The following is a 20,497-nucleotide window of genomic DNA, read 5'->3' as shown; positions in this document are numbered from 1 at the left end:
CCCCCAAAACCCAGAAAACACACAAAAAAACAACCCAACCCACAAAACAGATAAAGACTGGAAAACTTACAGGTCTAATCCTGCTTACCCCAGAACATTTTATGCTTTGAAAGTGTCATGTAATACCGAACGCCAGCCGTTGTGTGAAAAAGGCTCCATTTGCTTACCAATTTATTGCACTCAGGGTAAAACAGAAAGTAAGCTGCCAAACCAAGTCAAAGAGCCCTAGAAACCCTGTGACTGAGACCAACTTTGATGCAGACATGGAAACAGAACCAAAACTGGCCCTTCCCAGCATCAGCTGTAAGAAAGTCCAGAAAGGCCTTCAGTCAGTGCCTCTCCCACCTACCAGCTGAAAATCCACCTCTCTGGCAGCTTCTTATTCTGCAAGGTTAAGGTTAAAGGAGTGCTCTACAACTGAATCAGTTTTATTGCCGTTTTGACATTAAATGTAACTGACGACTTCTTGACTGTCAAAGAAAATTGTTCTTTTAAAAAAAAATATCAAAAATTTTAGAGTTTATTCAGAGGATGAATTCAAGACACATCTAGACATCTCTGCAAAACTGTATTTTTATGACTCAGTCACTTAGCTTACCCTGATTTCTTCAAAGAAGTTTCTCACTTTTTACCTCAAAAGACTATTTTTAAATACTTCTTCTGCAAAACAACTGGTAGAATCAGCTGAACAGAGCCCAGTTTTCAAGTCTGTAGGAATGGAGACAGTATAATTCGCAGACTAAAGAAAGAAAAAAGGAATGAGTAAAAGATTACTTACAGCCATCCACTCAAAAAAGGACAACATAGCACTCTTCTTCCCTGCCTCCTGAAAAAAGCAGTATTTTATAATACTCCCTGCAAAGAAACTAGAGCAACAGCGTTACCCGCACCTGCCTGCTGGCAGGAGGCACTCCTCCATCACCAGCTAAATCAACAGAGAAGACTTTTTGCGTGAGGAGATATCATTTACCAGAAGCCTGTGGATTTCAGACAAGCACACAGCATTACTGAGCTGCACGGAGGATCAGAACGTTGTCAGATTAGCACCAGGAAATGGATTTACCATCTGCCTTTCTGGCACAAAATCTTAATCCTTAAAAGCCTGAAAAACAAGGTGGGTTTTTTGGAGGGTTTGATTTGTTGGGGGTTTTGGGGTGTTTTTTGTTGGAGTTTTTTTGTGGGTGTGTGGTTTGGTTCGGTTTGTTTTTACACTTGATGTGTGTTCTCATGTTGGTTATCTGAATGTGGTTTTTTTCTTTTCTTAGTTCTGAGCAACTTCCCAAGCAGAAAAAACCTTTGATTACCGCTTTCACCTGCCCTAAGAGCCCATCAGTTCCTATCAAACACATTCTTTCATGTATTACTTCAAATACTAGCCCTGTAGAGTTAGCCAAAAGCTCTAGTTTAAAAGCCTAACCTCTTTTTTAAAAATTAACACTGCGAAGACAGCTGTGCACTGAGGAGAAAACATACCTAGAAGACGTTAAAATTAACAGGGTTTGGATCTACAGCTTATCCTGTTTATAAGGGCAACTTAACATACAACAGGGGGAAAACAACAATTAATGACATTTGTTACTGCAAGTCATTGTCAACAATGGAAGAAAACAATTGTACAAAATGTTAATTCGACCCTCTCCTGCCTAACGATTATTAGCACACTTTTTCTATTTTCATGTAGTAGTCTTCCTCCACCTGCAAGCGACTTCATCTTCACAACACTACCAAAAATCCTTAAAATCAGAATGCTATCTGTGGAGATATATATATACACACACACACAAAAAATTACAGTTGCAGGTAAGTCATTCTCTTCCAAGTATATGAAGGAAAACTGACATCGTTGCCAGATATGGTATTTTGTTATTTTCTACCTAGGAAGCAAACCTTTTCCCTATTTCATGTAACATGCTTACTGTAACAGTTTATTGAGATGTCTTATAAATTAAACAGGTACACCTGAAGTGAATTTCTGTTAAACCAAATGACAATATTTCAGAATAATGGGAAATAAATGATTTAGTATACAGCGGTAAAAGTGACCTTTAGATTTTATGCTCACTCATGTTTCATACACAAAATGTTTCCCGATACTTTTATTTTAAGGAAGTTTCTATCAGCACAGAAATCTGGGGAACAGAAAGCAGATGGTGGTTCCAGCCGACTAGCCTGATGAGAAGTTGCTTAGAGCTCCAGGATTTGTTGACCGGCATGTTCAAGGGGGTTGCTGAGAGACCCATCCACCACAACAGCGTTAATGGTTTTTCTTGCTCTGAAAGTACCACTATACACAAAGCGATGGGCTACTTCTACAATACTGTATTCCCCTACAGAAAACCTCTAAGGACAACAGCAAAGCATTGCAGGCGCGGCCCCTCTAAGTGGACAGACAGGCACTCCCCCCACTTAGAAACAGTCAATCTCCAGCCGATTTTTACTGGAGCTCCTTCTCAGCAGTGAGCTTTCACCCACTCCCTGCTCATGTGTGCAGCATCTCATATACAACCCCCCCCCCAACCAGGTAGGTTCCTACATCTAGTATCTCACCACCACACCAGACCCTGGAGGTCCTAGAGAACCAGAGAAGCAGAGTGTGGGCAAGAAGCCAAAGTACAGAACTGCTCCTGCCCCACAGTCAGAGAAGCTGCTGAAGGCACAACCCCCTCTGGTACAAAGTCCAAACCGTCCTTCTTTTTTGTTCCATCTCCATTCTGTTTTAAAGAGAAACTTACTTTCACTAATATTTTAAGATTATATCTTATATACGCATTATGTATTAAAGGTGTTCGGAGAAAAAAAAAAAAAAGGCCCAGAGGAAGCCTGCAAGTTCGTCTGCGTAAGTGATTTAGGAAAAAACCTGCATTCTCATGAAGCTGCTGTTTGCATACAGATGCTAGAATTGTTCATGCTGCCAATTTATCAATGTTTCATTTTGGAAATGTTGCCCAGGATGATGACAAAAGGCTGTAACTCAGTATTTCAAGTACGTCAAGTTACATGCTGGATTTTGAAAACGTTTGCATCATAGACAACTTAACTTCTGCTTTATTCTTGGTCCATGAAGTAAGACACCTTAAACTTCTCACTGGTGATCAGTTATACCTGGAAGTCAATAAAATTCTTTTAGAGGATACAATATCCATTATATAGAAATAACATTTAAATTTCTACTAAGTCTTCAGAAAATTAAGGGGAAAAAAGAATTTTAGAAACATGAAAGTCCATCAGAAATTAATTAAGAGTTTCAGTCAGAAAAATCTGCAGGGTTAATTCAGCTTCTTGGATCCAGAAATATTAACAGTTCACTCATTTCTACTCAAATTTAAAAGTTCAGTTGTAAAGTCACAAATGACAAAAGACCCTGTGAGATGCCAATAGCACCACTGTGATTCCTCTGAAGTTCACACTGAAAACATTTGTCAAGTTCTTTGACTTATACAGGCTCTTAGTTTGCCTTACACAAACACGCAGTTACGAAGCGGTCAGGGAAGCCCAGCATGGCTGTGCTTAACACCAGGAGGAGCCAGGTGAATTTTCACTCCCTACGACACAGCTGGAGGTTGGAATCTGAGCTCCTGTGCTCCTGCCTGAAAAACTGCTGATGACAGTATAGAAAGTGAATTAGGGATGTTTGGTCATTCAGGAGCTTAGATAGTCCTGACCTTTCTTTTCCATGCGATACTCTGCTTACTACATCAAGGCTTATTTCCTTCTGTCAAAATCTCAGTATCTTTCCTTCTCTAACCCTCTTGCTACGCTTCCCTGCCTTCTCTCTCTCCCTTTTAAGCGCTACTGCCTCCTTCACATTTGCTTTTTCAAATATATCTTCCTGCGTCTTGCTGGCACTTCTCACTTTACCTTCACACGTTTTTTTTGTTGCCTGTGGGTCATCTGTCTGTATTGGGTTTGCGTGGGAAGGGTTTGGTTGTGGGGGGCTGCGGGGGTGGCTTCTGTGAGAAGCTGATAGAAGCTTCTCCTGTGTCCGATAGCCAATGTCAGCCGGCTCCAAGATGGACCTGCCGCTGGTAGCGCCTCTGGGGTAACATAGCCAAGATGGGAGCACTCGTTATTACGACATTTGTCTTCCAGTACACGCAGAGGTTGCTCTGGAGCCCTACTTCCCGGGAAGTGGCTGGACATCACCCGCTGATGGGAAGTAGATAAGAAATCCTGTGTTTTCCTATGTTTCCACGTGCAGCCTTTGCTTTATTTACTTGCCTTTATCTTGACCCATGAGGTTATTTCCATGTCATTTTCCCTACTCTCCCACTGAGGAGTGGAGTGATAGAGCGCCTTGGTGGGCACCTGGCATCCAGCCGAGGTCAACCCACCACGCTCTCTCGTGAGATTGTTCACTCTTTGTACACTATTGGCCCTTTTGCTGATGGCCTGCCCCACAACTTTAAGATTTAAATCTCAATCTCAATGAGAAGTAAAGCATGCGTCAGCATTAGTTCCCTTCCCAAGACAAGAAAATACCACTGAAACTGGTTTCTTAACATAAAACCAATGCAGTTATATTCCCTGAAGTCTCCATGCACCAGGTGAAGCTATCCTCCTTTCCCAAATGTGTCATGAACAAATTACTTAGAAGTACAGAAGAATTGGCTGTAACCAAATACTAACGTACACTTAATGGACTGCAGATTTTGCAGGATGTTTAAAGTTTCCCCTCTGATCTCTCTGAACTTTGGCCTTCATTTGTTTATACAGACAGAGGCCAATAGGTCATACCACTAAAATCAGCAAATTGTTTACACATATGGCAAGCATGCATGGAGCAGTAACGTAGTCATGGCTACAACCATACACAGCACATTAAAGCGATTGCTTCAGTTAAAATAACAAAGATACAGTGAGTCCACATACGTGATGAGGAGACCTTCCAGTGCGGTGAAACTCAGCATGAACTAAGAAATTAACTGGCGTTTCTTCAGAAGCCAACGCACAGGCTCCAGTCCAATCTAGCCCAAGTCACTCACTGTAACAGTGCTTGTTTCATAAAAAGTGGCAGCCTTTGACATCATCAGTATCAAAATTTTACAAATTTTTAAGTACAAGTACTAATGCATCACTGTAGCAGTTAATATTGCCAAGAACATAAAAGTTTACAAATTGAGGCTGGAAGAGAAGCTGTCACTGAAGGTACACGAACCCCAGGCATGCTGCTCAGGCTGCGTTTGTTTGAACACCAGACTGGTGCCCGTGGCTGGATGATCCATTTCACCAGAGGCAACCTACTGGGGAGAAGTTCTTTGTTCAGTGAAAATACATTATTTTCACAATACTTATGGTAGCTTTAAACTAAAATTTGCAATTAAAAAAAAAAAATCATTAAGTGCTTAAAAAACCTAACTCCTAAGCCTTTAAATGTTATTTTAACCTTTATAAGGAAAGATTTTTAAAAAAGCCTCCCCAAACAGCTGAATTTACATAATACGAATCACTTAGAAATAAGGCATTTTCAGAAGCACAAATCATTTCAATTCTGAAAGTGTGAACAGGGTACTAATACAACCCCACACTCTGTTTTGATGTCGAGAGGAACGTATTTTTGAGAGCAGTTACAGGGTCTCTCCTGAAGAGAATGCCAAAAAAAGAAAAGTAAACACTGCAAGAAATGGGGAAAAGCACCAAGAAACTAATAGCTTTCTCTTGGTTATATATACTGTAGCTGTCAAACTTGCTGAAACCACAGAGGCAGCGGCACAATTTTTTTTAGCTTCGAGATGCTGTATCAGGGCTTTGTGGCCTATTCAGTGGCATACATGTATGTGACATACACAAGAATAATATTATTAACCATTTATAGTTACTTTTCATTGAAAAGCAGAGGCACACCTTCTTCAGATTTCATGTCCAAACAATACTCACTGACATGAACTCCCATTTGCAATGCAGATGCAGCATGCCGTAGAAATAAAAATGTCTGTTGTGATAAGAAATTGGCAGAGACAGAGCTAATAAGCAATCTTCTTTTTTTAAAGAAAAAACAACAAAAAAACAGCCCAAAGATATGCCAGGTCTGGAATTTCATTACTTTCAGAATGAAATGGTCACCTAAGGCATGGAGATACTATTATGTCATTATTCATCATACAAGTTTGACACTTGTGTTTTCTTAGGCATGTCCACAGAAAATACAGGTATACAGCTTTGACTAACAGAGCTGAGGTAACATGGGACACCTGCCTCGGCTACTGCTTGCTAAGGCCACTCAGAACAAGCATTACCAAAAGTATTTTATCCAACACTCCTAGGGAATACTTGCAACAGACATTCTTAGCACCAATGCTGAAGATGTGCAACTCAAACAGTCGTGCAGAATCCTGGACAATTCACAGAAAGCTAGCAAGAAATGCTGTGTTTCAACAGAAATCTTCTTAGGAGTGTCATCATTTTATCGTCTGTATTTCACCACCAACTAATGTTTAAAAATGACATTTAAACAACTGAAAGAAACCTCATAGTTCTTGTACATCAGTTGTGTCACTAACTTCGAACACAGCATCTCCTCTGCCTCAACCCTGTGTTTCAGCGCCGAAGACTAAAATGCCCCATCTCACACTTCTAGTGTTGGAGGTTTTTCAGTAAAAATCAGGTTTGATAACAGGCCTGAAGACAGATCTGATCATCAGTCCCACCCCAAAACAGTTAAGTGAAAGACTGAAGTTACTTGAATTCTCTGTATGTGCCTGAATCAAACAAAACGATGGGGAGCTTTGATCCCATCCTGTCCTCACTAGCAGGCCTCCTCATTTGTTACCTTCAAAGGGCAACACAAAACTGAACCTGAGAACACAGGGACTGTCACGCTCCACCAGGCTTCGCCCGCTGGCTATCCCAGGGAAACTACAAAATATACTAGCTCACAGACAGAACTGTGGAGAAAAGATTCAAGGCAAAAATGCTGGCAGAAAAGGAACACAAAAGGATGACTTGCAGCAGAACTTAACCAGCTTTTACCAGAGTGAAGCGCTATCTGGGAGAAAGTGGGACAGGGCACAGTTCAAGGCTGCCGAGCTCAGAATTACAGCTGCAAAAAGCAAATCCTGTTCTGCCACTTGTCAACTTCTTGGTGTTTGACTTCGCAGCCTCAGCATTATTTTAACACAGTGTTACTGCTGGGGCAGCTTTCCTCTTGTTCACATGGGGAAGTAGACGGCACCGTCTCCACCTTCAGTGGAACCACCTGCGGAACACAGCAGCATTTCTGAATGTCCTTGTTCCCAGGCACATTGCCTGTTGATTTACCGTAAAAATACGGGTTTTGCTATAATCTGAAGACTGGTATACTAATTGCCACTCACCACAACATACTCCGGGAAGATCAGGGTCTCCTCATGTTTAGCTTTTGAAGTGGAATTTGCTCTGAGCCCAAACTAGGAATTAGTTGCTATCTCTCTCTCCTAATAGAGAAGCTACACTTCTTTAAGTGAAGAAGGCCACGGCTTGTGATTAGAGAACAGAAGAAACCTCCACGGCTAGAGAGACAAAAAAGTAGTATCTTAAGGAGAAATATAACCGATGAGGAAACTTGTATGAAATCATAGTCAAAATTAGCAAAGCACACACATTTTTTTTTTTTTGCAGTACAGATATCACTGGATAATGCATTGCAGAAGCATCATTATTTGCACTGAAGCCTGTATTTACACTGCACAACACCCAAAAGCAATACAGATAGAGCAAATCCAAAAACAAATACCCTTTACAAATTTCCACTTCCAATACAAACCTGTGAGAATTAGTTCACATTGCTGAGCAATTCCAGCATATTCATAAAAGGATTAAGCAAGACTATCAAATTTCTAATTGTTGTTTTAGACTAATAAATACGATATTCAAACCGTAACTTTGGATTACAACATTAACTTCAATTTTGAGAACAGAGGTGTAGTCATTGCACTTTGAGGTTCTTATTTCTTAAAAAGAGGATAGATGGGAAATCAGTAGAAGCATGTTCAGAACACACCAACATGCGTTTTTTCCTTAAAACTGTCCGATTTGGCAGTTGCCATGACACCTTTATCAAGCAGAGCAGGAAGAAAAAGCACAGGTATGTCAGGATGCAAATAAGCCGTAACACAGCTGTGGACTACTGACACTTGTTCTTAGCCTTAGGAGCTGCTGAACTTAAAGTATTCCAGCACCTTCTTATGTTTTAGGTCAATGACAACTGGATTCCCTGCTAAATAAACAAACTAGACTAGATTGTAAGGAGGAGAAAAAAACCCTGTTATCTGTAAAGCTAATGAGTGCCTTAGATTGCCTGAGGAGTCTCTACCACTGGAGGTCTTAATAGGTCAAAGTTATATAAAACAAGACAAGGCTAATCTTACAAGTGCAGGAGCTTGAGAAGCTCTTTCTAGCTACATACCTTCATAAGCAACTATTTGCTACCAACCTGAGGCAATCAGATGATTCTCTGTATGATTACAATTAATTTATACAAATAAAAAATATAAATATTCAACACTCACCCAAAAAGACCACTACAAAGATCATTCACCATTACAGCTAAAGTCACGCCCTTAAATATGAAATGTCCTTCCTCTGGAAAAGTGACGTTGCACACCTAATCTTCTACTGTTGCCAGTAGGTAAGAATTTATCATTAATAAGAGTGTGGTAACATAAGAGAAGACAAACTCAGCTAAGGAAGAGAAGAAAGAAGCAGGAGGATTGAAAAAAAAAAAAAAAGAAAAGCATCTTAGAGAGATGTATTGCAGAGACCACCAGGAAGGGGCAGGAGCTGGCAGGGGCAAAAAGCCAATTAACAGAGTGGCATATTCTAGTGACAATGTAGTGGTTTCAACCGGCTGAGAATTAATTAGAAACTGTCAACAAATTAGATTAAAGGACAAGAAATGCACTTAACCCAAGGAACGGGGGTGCATATGGAAGTAGACAAAAAAAACCCCAACAATGAGCTATCCGATTCCTGAAGCAGGAACTGAAAACGCTGTTTCCTGTTAAATTATCTGAAAAGCTAAAGATACAGCTTTAGCTGCTTAATTCCTACCGCTTCATCCTCTGATTGCATATCTTTAAGAAAAATTCTTCCCAAGGTTTAGCAATACTGGATGTTCAGAGTACATTATTTCCATTGCAATCTCCAGAGTAATGTATTATATAAAAACCACACAAAACAAACAGGTTTATCTAAACAAAAAACACATCCATTCAAAAATTTTAATTGAAAGCCATTTGGGGGAGAACCCAGAGAGTCTGATGAGAGATTGTTTATTTCTGCTGGCAGTTAACAATTCTGCAACTTTGACTTAGATTTCTTTATGATAAAAAGGCCTCCAAGGGGAACAGTCCATATTTATAATTAGCATTTGTGGTATTTTAGAGACAGACCAATATGAATTAAAATAACCTGAGAACAGTAGGAAAGAGGAAAGAAGTTATACTTTGCTCCACAGCTCCAAATTTGTTATTTTAGCATAGAAACATCATCCTCGTTTCACAAAAAAAAAAAACCAACACATGCAACTTGAGGTCTGAAAGGGATTCAAGGGTTAAGTTGTGGTCTTCTGCAAGACTAAAAACAAAAGGTTCAAACAGAGCGGGAGCGCGGGATCTGGAAACACGAACTACTGTTCCTGGGTCTCCAGGCAGGAGCAGGTACGGCTCCCTGAATTGAGCCGATGTTCTCCACACACCCTCAGTTTCACGTTTGCCCCAGCCCACTGCAGGCAGCGAACAGCCTGCCGGCACACAAAAACAGGACCCCACAATTTCTGTTCGGACGATTGCTTTAATACCCTCCGTTCATTCATTGTAGGTTAAGTTAGAAGCATGTACTTCAAATAATATTCTGCTTCATTTGGAGATGCAAGTTTAGTTACAGATGTTAAAAACAGTTTATACGGTGCAGGGCGGTGGTCAGTAACAGATGACGGAGGGCCTAGCGACCCTTGTCGGTAAGAACCAAACACCACAAGAAGGATCTGTCGGTTAAAATACGAAGTGGTACACACAAACATTTTCCATAAATTACATCTATAAGTAAAGTCCCCTTCTCTCTTGAGACAAATGCTTCCAGCTCCCTGAACTTGACAATTAGAGTTATTTTCAAAACTGTGTAAGGGCTACACAAGGTTTAGCACAAGAACCACAACGGGCTATCGGTATTAAGCTCAAGAAGCATTCTTTCGCACCTAAAGGGCAAAACGAACCGTAAATACCACACAAAAGGAAATAAACAGTCTACTATAGAATGTCTCAAAGTAGTTGTACTATTATGTCAGTTCCTATTTTAAAATCTACATTCTTAATTTTAAGAGGAGGAGACGGAGGCATAAAGATCAGCCAACGTCCCAAATGTCTCATAAATGTAATTCCTGGATCTAAGAAAACAGCAGTTCAAGACAAGATGGCTGAATTTGGAATGGAAGAGAGTAAGGAAGCTAATGGGATACTACTGTTTATCTTAAGAAGTCTTACAGTCTACTTTCAACCAAAACGGGAATTGTTCTTTTTGGAACTTAGAAAGGCAAAAGAAATTCTCAGAGTAGAACATTGCTGTGCTGGACATCAGACATTATTACTGAAAAACTGGTTGGGCAGTATTACCCCAAAATCTTGCCAGGTTTACTCATCTCTAAGAAACAGCTTCGAGATTTATAACCAGAAACATATAAATTGGCGGTAGTGCAGTAGTGGGGTGCGACTGTTTAATCTTCAGTTATTGCAGTCTACTCAACACATTGTAACACATAATTCAGAGTTCCTTCCTCTCACATGCAATTTCGAGACTTTCAGAGCTCATTTAAAAATTGACTTATCCTTCCTTCATGCAAATGCACAACAGGCAAGAGTTTGGGCAAGAGTTTGGCAAGTTGTGGTTTTCTTCAAAATTGTCACGATCCCATGAAGACAATGTCTTCAATTAGGACACATCCCGCAACGTATCCCAACCAGATGCCTCACTCCAAGGCAGCAGCTGTAGCAGCCAGCACTGCACTTTTCAGCAACAGTACATGTTACATGACGAAGAAATTTGAACCCATTAAGGCATTTTTAGAGATGGCCAGAAGGCCAGTGCTGATTCACACCTGCAGATGTTTCTTCATGACACTAGTGAGAGCGTGCTGTGCTGACACATGCACGTGGGATGGTTCCCAAGACCAGCAGAGCACCACAAACCCTCCTACCAACATTCAGTATTTCATTTCAACCAACTCTACATTCTCACGCAAGTGTGGCTGGAAAAAAAAAAAAAAAAAATCTTTCTGCAGCCTCCTTCTGCCTTGTCCCTGCCTAGGAAGATAATAAATTGTAAATTTTGTACCTATGAGTTGCATTATCCACTTGTATGTCCACGGATCACTTATTATTATTATATACAGAATACAGACCATCTGCTTTGCTGTTCCACACAGATTCATAACAGGGCAGAGCTGGACCTGTAATGCACGCTTATAAAATGTATTTTGACTTCCAGAAGTCAAAACACTGACTATTCTGTCTGGTATTTTTAAGGATCAAAATAAATCACTGCGTTCAACTCACCTACACCATGACCAAGTTTTCCACCAAAGCACTGTTGTATTGTCCTCCCACCAGTTTGTTTAAACGCACAAGTACTACTGTATCAGTCATGACCTGCAACGTACATTTATACAAAAGTGTTTTGCTATTTCTCCTTTCCAGTCTATAAATAGTGTTCAGGACTCCTCATCAGACCACAGCTATAAATAGCCTAGATTTTCTTAAACATGCACGTACCCTGATGAAAAGGGCACCTGAAAAATAACATATACTGCATTTACGTTATTTGGGGTTCTTTAATGATTACAATAGGCAATTAGTCAGAAGGCTGATGCAAAATTCTGTAAAACCTGAGCACTGGGCAAACATCAGTGTGGTAAATACTGATAGCATTTGATCAAGGCTGTTTGTCCTGGGACAAAATCAATGCGCTTATGATGAGCACTCTCCATTCTGTTCCGCTGCCTGCCTTCCCAAACCCTGACAAATATTTGCAACTACAAGTCTCTCAAATGTGAGTGAAAAACTGCCTTGTGAAAATCACAGCACATCATCGTGTGATGCTCAAAGTAGCTTCTGAAAGCAGAGTATTTTGAGTATCAGATCCAGCTGGAAGAACTACGATTGATTTTAACTACAGAATTATTCTAGAAGCAGTATCCCGAGTCTAGAGGGCACACAGGTTCTTGATCTTTGACCTGCAGCCTTATCTTTTTATGATTTTGCCATCTATGCAGTAATTAACACACTTCAAAGTCTGCATTGTCTCTATACCACTGTGACATATGCTTAAGTTCATTGCAGCTGCACAAGCCTATCATTTGATCCTTTCACTCTTCCATTCCTGCAAGCCTTTCACTCTTTGCCAGGCAACTGAAATACACAGGCCTTTAAAGTATTCAGAAGTCTTCTATTTGAACAGCAAGTACTGAAAACACTAGAAATCCCTGCAGTCGAGGTCTCCATTTGCTCTGTAAGACACCGCATAAACAACCATTGCGAGCTGCGGTATGCGTTCCGAGCGGCGACAGTCAATCACTGAATAGCAAGTTAGAAGTCACCGTCTGACAGCAGTTTCAAGAACAGCTAAGTTACTATTGCCGTATCTACCAAAAGCTGCAATCAGCAGTACGAGATACTTCCAGGGAAGGAGGACCAAAAAAAAAAAGGGGGGGGGGGCGGGGGGGGCGGTAATTTTTAAGGTTAAAAGGCAAGTAAACAACAACAACAAACCCCACACGTATGTATGTTCAAACATATTTAAATTTGTGAACACAACATAAGCATCTCACTATTCTTCAAGATCTACTCTCATTTTCACAAGAATAAAAACTTATAAAACCCTGTAATAGTAAGTGCTATGAGAGTGAACATGAAGAGTGCCACGACCAAGCTTGCACTGCTACACACTGGCTGGCTGGATAGAAAGACTTTCAGCAGAGAAGAGAAGGTGTCTGTGCTTTAGAGCACCAGCTACACAAGCTATTTTCGTGTCTTGAATGCTGTTTTTGTTGTAGGACAGTAATGGATCAGTGAACACGCGATAACAAATGATGTGATTCCAGGATGTCAAACTGCCCCATGGCGAAGTGGCTTTAAACTTCCTCTTCACGTGGTCAGATTAACACTTGGGCCTACATAAAAGTTCAGCTTACAAATTTACTTTTAACCATTGGTTCCTGCTTTAAAAAAAAAAAAAAATTACTACTTTGACTTTCTCGGGGATAGTTTAGGAAGCTATCCTGTCTCTTCCAGCAAAATTATCCCACGGGAAACCAGATGGGAATTTTTCTCTCGGCCATCTCACAGACCACAGCTATCCTCTTCTACTTAGCCCCTTTTATTTTATAGTTTCTACCAAACTCATTCACATCCTCCTCCTGTGTTTTCATCTTTCTAGAGTTCCCTTGAGCAGCCCTCTGAAGTCTACAAAAGGAATGCAGAACGATTCCTTGTGTGGACGTGGTGGACCAAGCCGAGCTGTACTTTGCTTAATTTGGCAGATATTCCCAGTATTATAAAAACTGCTTTCACACACAAATATTCAGCTTGTAAAAGTATCTCTCTCCTGCCACCCTTCAAAAAAAAAAAAAAAAAAAAAGCTGTGAGCACACCACTCTCTGCAATGCCTGAGTAATTGCAAAATACTTACGATGCTCCTATATTCCCCTGCATAAAAGCATTCAGGAAGCTGCCATTTACCATCTGGCTGTAATAACCTGCAGGGCTTCTGTGGATAAAGATTCTTTTCCCCAGTGCTTATTACAGATGTTTATGAAAAGGTAACCTTAAACAGGGTCGAATTATTTAATTATGTTGCTACTTTGTATGTCATATGTAAGGCTAATGAGCAGAGAATTAATTTTTGACACAGAAAAATTAGACCACCCCATCCTAATTGAAAAGAGCAGTAAATTCCTTTAAAAATTATTAATTGAAAGGCAGGCGTTGTACACTTGCTATTACTCACTTTTTACACGGCCAAATTCCATTCATAGAGCCCAAAAACCATAAAAATTTTGTTCAGTCACCTTTTTTTGTTAAATCTGTATGTTTATATTTATGGTTCCTTCTATGACTCAGATAATAGAGTCTTAAACAAGAACAAAGTTCCACTTACCACCTCGTTCAGCCTTCTATTCCCCAATTCACAGCAGCCAATATGCTGACTGCAGATAACCGGGCGTGACGGGATGTATGCTGTGCTGTATATGAACCTGGCAGAGCACACATCTTCCTGAGCAGTGAGAAGAACTGGACAAGACCGAGTCTGCAACTCATCTTCTGGTGGGCTACTATTTCAAGGTCACAGCAGCAAGATGCTGCTCCTTACTACGCAACAATATTACCCCTTTAGATCAAAAATATGTAACGCTAATCCAAAACCCCGTACTTCTGGAGAAGAAAATACCCTGAGAGAGCACCTTCTAAAATAAAATAAGGAACAGAGCTCTCTTTCAGAACAGAGCTCTCTTTCAAAGCAGTATTTGACCTAAGTTCCCAGCTTTTTTGGGGATCCACAGCTGCCTCTGAGGGTCCTGGAAAGACTACTATGGAAAGAAAGCCTACTGGCCTGAATTCAAGTATGTTTATGCACACCATGCAAGAGTTCCCACTACTACAGGAAATTTTTACAGGATCCACAAATCCTATTTGAAAACCACAGATTTAAAACACATCCTTCAGTAAACAAGAGTTTTACTGTTACATATACCCAGAAAGTTTCTCAAGATCTTTATTCTCAGTCTGCTCACTTTATTTGGACACAGATTTCTTGCCACTCTGCTTGCCGGAAGGGAAAATATTTTCATACGATCCATATCATCATTTTAAGACACAAGTGATAGATATTAGTTGTGGGCAGTTAACTATGGGATGCAATCTACTCACAGTGGACGGTCCCTTCCTTCCCAGCACACTCTGTTCACAACAAAAGGATAAAGAAATCCTACATGAGAAAAGGTGAAAGACAGTGTAATGAAGAAACATGGTTAACACTTACGGTCAAGTCCGTTGATGTATCTCATTGTAATTTCACAGTGCCCCCAAACTGCACTGACTATGGGGTAAAGTTTTTTCCCTTTTAGTCCCCTGAAGGCCACTCCAAGATACTGTCCATCTACCATGAAGCTAAGCGTCCCTTCATCCATATCCAAAACCACCAGTAAGGAGTCTGGGAGTACAAAAGACTCATCCGGTTCCAAAAAGACAGGATACGTGACCCCAGGCTGGTTTTTACAATTGTGGTAGAGTTTGTTGCGTCCCAGATCCCAGCCCCACGATTCACTATTGCTACCAACCAACGATGTGTATCCCACCGAGTGCAGCGGAGCTTCAGCTGTGGAGATGCCCACTACAGCATGAGTTCCCCGTTGCCTCGTGGGCCAGTGGATTTGCCAGACATGCAGGCCTCTTGTGTAGCCAACTTTGCCCCGGATACAATCTGTGCTTTGGGCAACTGGGTGTCTATGAAAAGTCAGTTTATCATCTTCCTTTACAAATATATTTAAGGAGCGATCTTCATTGTTCCAAGCATGTTTATACTGGACCTCCAGCTTGGCAGGGGGCATATCCAACAGCATGTCCAGTCGCGCCGGCTTGCAAAAATCCGGGCCTCTCAGCTCTCGTTTAACAGGTCTATAAGGGGGCTCCCTCACATCCACAGACTTTATGCTCCCTGAGATTTTCTGGCCCATTGCTTGGCTGCAGATTTACAAAGGAGAAAGAAAAGTTGACTTTGGCCCAACGTTACCTCATGAAAGCACTTTTACACTGAGCCAGTGACCTGGCAAGCTGACTGGATTTACTTCTCCTGTTTGGAGCTTTTTAGCAGCAATGTTTTCAGAGAAAAAAAATGCTCCTGAAAGAAAACAGAAAATTTCCAGTTAGTTTAAGAAAGCCAACAGAAAACCCACAGCATATTTTTAAAGAACTTCTCATCCCTAGTAGTTATTTTAAATACCAAAGCTGACAATTCACCACTTTTTGTTCAGTATCCTACAGCAGTAACCAGCCTGCCAGCAGGATACTCTGAGCCCACCAGCGTACAGAGTGCAGACAGTCATTTCCTCCAATTCATAATAGGATGCAGACGTTCCCCACCTTCTGCCCTTCCACCCATTTTGTCTGGCCAAGTTCACAGCGGTCCTGAAGACTGCGTACGTTATTCCCCGGCAACAGTGATAAACTTTATGTTCAGGGGTAGCTTCACTTTCACTTGCGCTTTTGTTTCATAGCCTTAGAAATAAGCACTATGGCAGAAATCTTCTTTTATTTCTACCTGTTCTCTTTCCTGGGCCCTGGCAACACAGGGCTTCAGCTTCTGTGCCGTTATTAAAACAAATGCAGCCAATAGCAAATGGCCATAAGTTTTAAATTTCTATTTTTAACATACTCTGTTCTTAAATAAAAGAAAAAGTAAAAATTCATCAAGCTTTTTTTTTTTAATCTCTTTTATTAAAAAAAAAAAGAAGATAAAAGGGACATAATGAGGGAAGAGGAGGCATGGAAGGACAAATGCACAATGACCATTTCAGTTTTTCATCACATTTTTCTATATGGGCAGCTACTGCAACCAGGTATTTCTTCATGCTACTGGGCAGCAGTCTAATCCACATTTTCTATATTGCAGTATTAGGCAGATGTGAAGGAGTGGAACACAGTAAGGGGAATACATGATTTTGACATGTATTCTTTCTATGCTTCCATAGACAAAGATGGTAATGTAGCTGGAAGCAGTCAAAAGCACCCAGGAAAGATTCTTTGCAGCCTGGGTAAGTTAGATGCATTCATCTTTCAGAGCTCAGGTAGAGTGCAAAGGGAAGCCAAGAACCTTTGAGAGTATTAAAAGGATAAAAATTAAGACATACTATAAACTCAAGTAGATGATTGCCATGGGATCAAATAAAGTATCTGTACCTGCAGACATACGTCTGTCTTCTAGCAAAGTAAGTGCCAAGTCCAGGAACGCTCAAATATAGCTGAGGAGACACACTCTGCTTATTTACTGACAGAGTGATCAAGTGTTTCAAGAAGCAGCAAAAACCACCAGACTCTCAAATGTCTGGAGAGCCTAGGTAACAGTTGGGTTTCTTAGAGCACCAAACAGACAGGGACATAGATGTCTTGCAAAAAACATCTTGCAAGACTTGACATGGTAAGTCACAAGTTCATGCTCTTACTCTTAAAGAACTTCCACCCCAGATACACTGTCCCATAGAAAAGATCATTTCTGAAAGAAGACAAGTGAGAAACATGCACTCAAAATGAAAGGAAATAAAAAGAGACGTCTAGGAAAACACCACCTGTAAAATTTACCATCCAACCATGTTTTAGAAGTGAATGAAGTCCTTGTGTTATTTACAATGGCCAATACCATATAAAGTATTTTCTGCATGTATATGCAGAAATAATACCACACCTGTGTTATGTGAAAGCTTTCTTTCCAAAAAAGAAGTAAAAAATTGATTTTCAGATCCATGTGACAGTTAAGTTATTGTATAAAAATATTATTTTCTGGTGGCTGGTACCACATAGGTATATATGCACACCTGAGCATAAACCAACCACCTCTTCACACCTAATTTTAACCTTTAAAACGAAAATTAAACATAAGCCCCAAGCCCTTCATATCACACTTACTGAAGGATTCAGAACAATTCACAGGAGCTTCTTCTCACTGAAACAGTACCGCAACTTGAAAATTGCCCCACATGAAATCAGCCTGAAAGATCCCCCTTGCTTCTTTCCAAAGCACATAAAAAGAAGCTGAAAGTTTAAACAGTAATTACATTGAACTTGACACTTGCCATTTCCACTACTGCAGAAGCACTTATAGGTTGTTTCAAAGGTACGATGTCAAATTTTGCCCAAAGCAAGTTCCATACTCTATTCCACACTAATCATCCTTTGGGAAATGAAATACTGACGCTAATACACACACAGGGAAGCAACAGGGAGTAAATGTCATCAGGTGAGGAAGCTTTCCTAGGAAGACACATGCTCAGGGACTGGGTAATTGCTTTAAAAAAGGTGCTTGATTATTTGAGTTTGAAAGAAGGATATATATGAGAAGGAAAAATGTCAGACATTCAAAGGCAACCCCAGCGACTTCTGTACGAGACTTAACTCTACATGCCTTTGAAAACTTCCTCTTTAAAGTACCAGACAATTGCCTTGTTCACGTCAGGGTGCTGAGGGGAGACGGCCGGGGAAGTCCTCAGTGCATCCTCCTGGATCACTTCCTGATCACATGAGAAACTACACTTGGCACAGAGGTTTACCTGGCAAATCACCAAGAGATTATAAGCACCAGAGTGACTCACTTGGCAAGCCACAGACAAACATTCTTCCTAATGTGCCCCAAACTTTAACATAAATAGACTGCTAATAGATAGATCTGTAATTCTGAGGAGTAAAATGCACCGTTTTAAGTACCTTGATAGGCACACAACTGTGCCCTTACTCTGGGATGTGCTCAGTTAAGTACTTCCAGTTGAAACTGTATCCTACAATATCAGGCCTTTCTTCACATACAGACATTACCACATAATTTAAGTAAATAATGGAACATCTTGCCAAATAGCTTTGTAGGGACAGAGAACTGAACAGTAACGTAAAAATCTTAACAGTTACTGACGCATTCAAGATGCAGCATCTCCTAAGCAGTGGTACAGCTCAAAAGCTACCTTTCATCAAATATTTTCTCCCACCCACTGTAACATACTACATTCTCTTGCACCCTAGTTCTGTGTAGCTGGTAGTTGCTCCCAGCCTCTGTTACAAGGCCAACTACAGCCACACTAACCTCATTCAAGCATCATTGGACTTGAAACAGAAATGCAAAACCAGAAAGTCAGAATTTAATCAGTTTGTAACAGTACAGCAATAGAAGACCACAGCCAGCACAGAGTAACACCAACAGCTCTCTGGTGTTGGTCTTTAGTAGTAGCTGACATGAAAACTTTCTATCAGGAAGCAGTGAGGGGTTGCAACACATGCCTCCTGCTCATAACCCATACAACACTAACGTGAGCTCTGCAGGGAGCGACTCATGCAGAAAGTCCTCCTGGCAGCTCAGCAACGGTCCTGCTGGTCGCTTGCAGGAGCAACCGGTCTCAAAACCAAGACCACCTACTCCCTTTTCTTGCCTGCATCTTGGCCGTTTACACCAAGCAGGTGGCAGAAACCCACGCAGAGGCGAGGAACGGCAGCAGAGGCATCACCTTGTCCTTCACCCCAGCAGAAGCTGCTGTTCGAGGACCGCAGCTTACCAGGGCCCAGCCCCACTCCAGTGACAAACATCCCCTCCCCACCTCCACAGGTAATATCCTACTTCCAACGCAGAAGCCTTGGAAGCATCACACTCACACCATTACTGTCAGGATCTCCAGGCAGCTTCTCCCCACGGAACTACACAATTACCACACCCCAGGGGTTGTTGGGAAAGCCGAGCACAATGTTCACGAGGGGAAGCTGAGTGACTACCAGTTCACCCGGCAAAGGCACTCGAAACTGGCTTCCTGCCTGCAGAACTGCGCGGCTACGCCACACGGGGTTAGTAGAAGCTGCGGGTCTACCTGAAAGGATGGAAGATTATTTCTTTGAGATTATGTACTATTCAGTCCATTTACAGAAATACTTGGTTGCAAAACCTTCTCACCACCTCCTTAATTAATAAAAACTTGCCAAAGCACAGCACCATCATTCAGCTCCTGTGACTTTTTGTAATCTTATGCTACCTAGAGAAACTTAGATTTCCTTGCCTGTATCTTCTCACCAGAGACATAAATATTCTGAAATTAAAAGATCATGCATTTTCACTGCATAGTTTTACTTTGAATTCTTTCCCAAACTTTGCTCCTTCAGTAACTTCAAACCACTACAGGAGTTAGGAAATAAGAAAATATTTCAACCTGGCTTAATACGTATCACCTCTCCATCATACCTGTTTAGTGACTACAGCTGAAACACTAAATGTCATCAGTTATCCCTACGACAAAAGATATTTTGTGGAATAGAAAGTAGTGTTTTCACGGGAAGAGAAGAACCACACATTAGTACGCTCCTGTAGCGACTGGAAATCACTGGCTGAGAAGACTGTTCAAGTTTTTGTAATATAAATTATTTGTGTCTCTCAGTTTCGCATTCATGCCACGCTTTGTCAGGATACGATGATTAGATTACATGTACTGTACAAGAACAAGCCATCTCCAAACAGGAAAAGTGTGTCAAAGTCGCTTAGCAGTGTCCTCATGCAGACTGCCAAATATTTAGGGAAATTATTCACAACAAAAACACAAATTATGTGTACCACAGAAAATCTTGCTGGGACATCACTTTGCTGTAATTAAATAGGGTGCATTTCTTCACAATTCAGAATGTTGGCATCAGTAGAACATAACTGCTGATAAAAGAAACATGCTTTCTGCAAAGTCAGCTTTCAGCATTCGTAGTTATATTTCCCTCTGGCTTATCATGAACTAGACGTGTAGAAA

The 20,497-nt window shown here is 40.9% G+C and overlaps 1 protein-coding gene across 1 annotated transcript in view; it reads right to left on the bottom strand.

Moving 5' to 3' along the window:
* The window catches only part of LOC104627253 (SPRY domain-containing SOCS box protein 4-like), a 65,940-nt gene extending 50,243 nt beyond the window's left edge, over positions 1 to 15,697 (bottom strand). The window contains exon 1 of the mRNA XM_010295387.1: positions 15,004 to 15,697. Coding sequence (XP_010293689.1) covers positions 15,004 to 15,697 — 694 coding nt within the window. The remainder of the gene's footprint in view (positions 1 to 15,003) is intronic.
* Positions 15,698 to 20,497: the final 4,800 nt, after the last annotated feature.

The sequence above is a fragment of the Phaethon lepturus genome, unplaced genomic scaffold (assembly GCF_000687285.1).
Source record: "Phaethon lepturus isolate BGI_N335 unplaced genomic scaffold, ASM68728v1 scaffold31479, whole genome shotgun sequence".
In the NCBI taxonomy this organism is placed as follows: domain Eukaryota; kingdom Metazoa; phylum Chordata; class Aves; order Phaethontiformes; family Phaethontidae; genus Phaethon; species Phaethon lepturus.
Note: the sequence above shows the minus strand (reverse complement) of the source record. Positions and strands in the feature narration are given on the sequence as shown.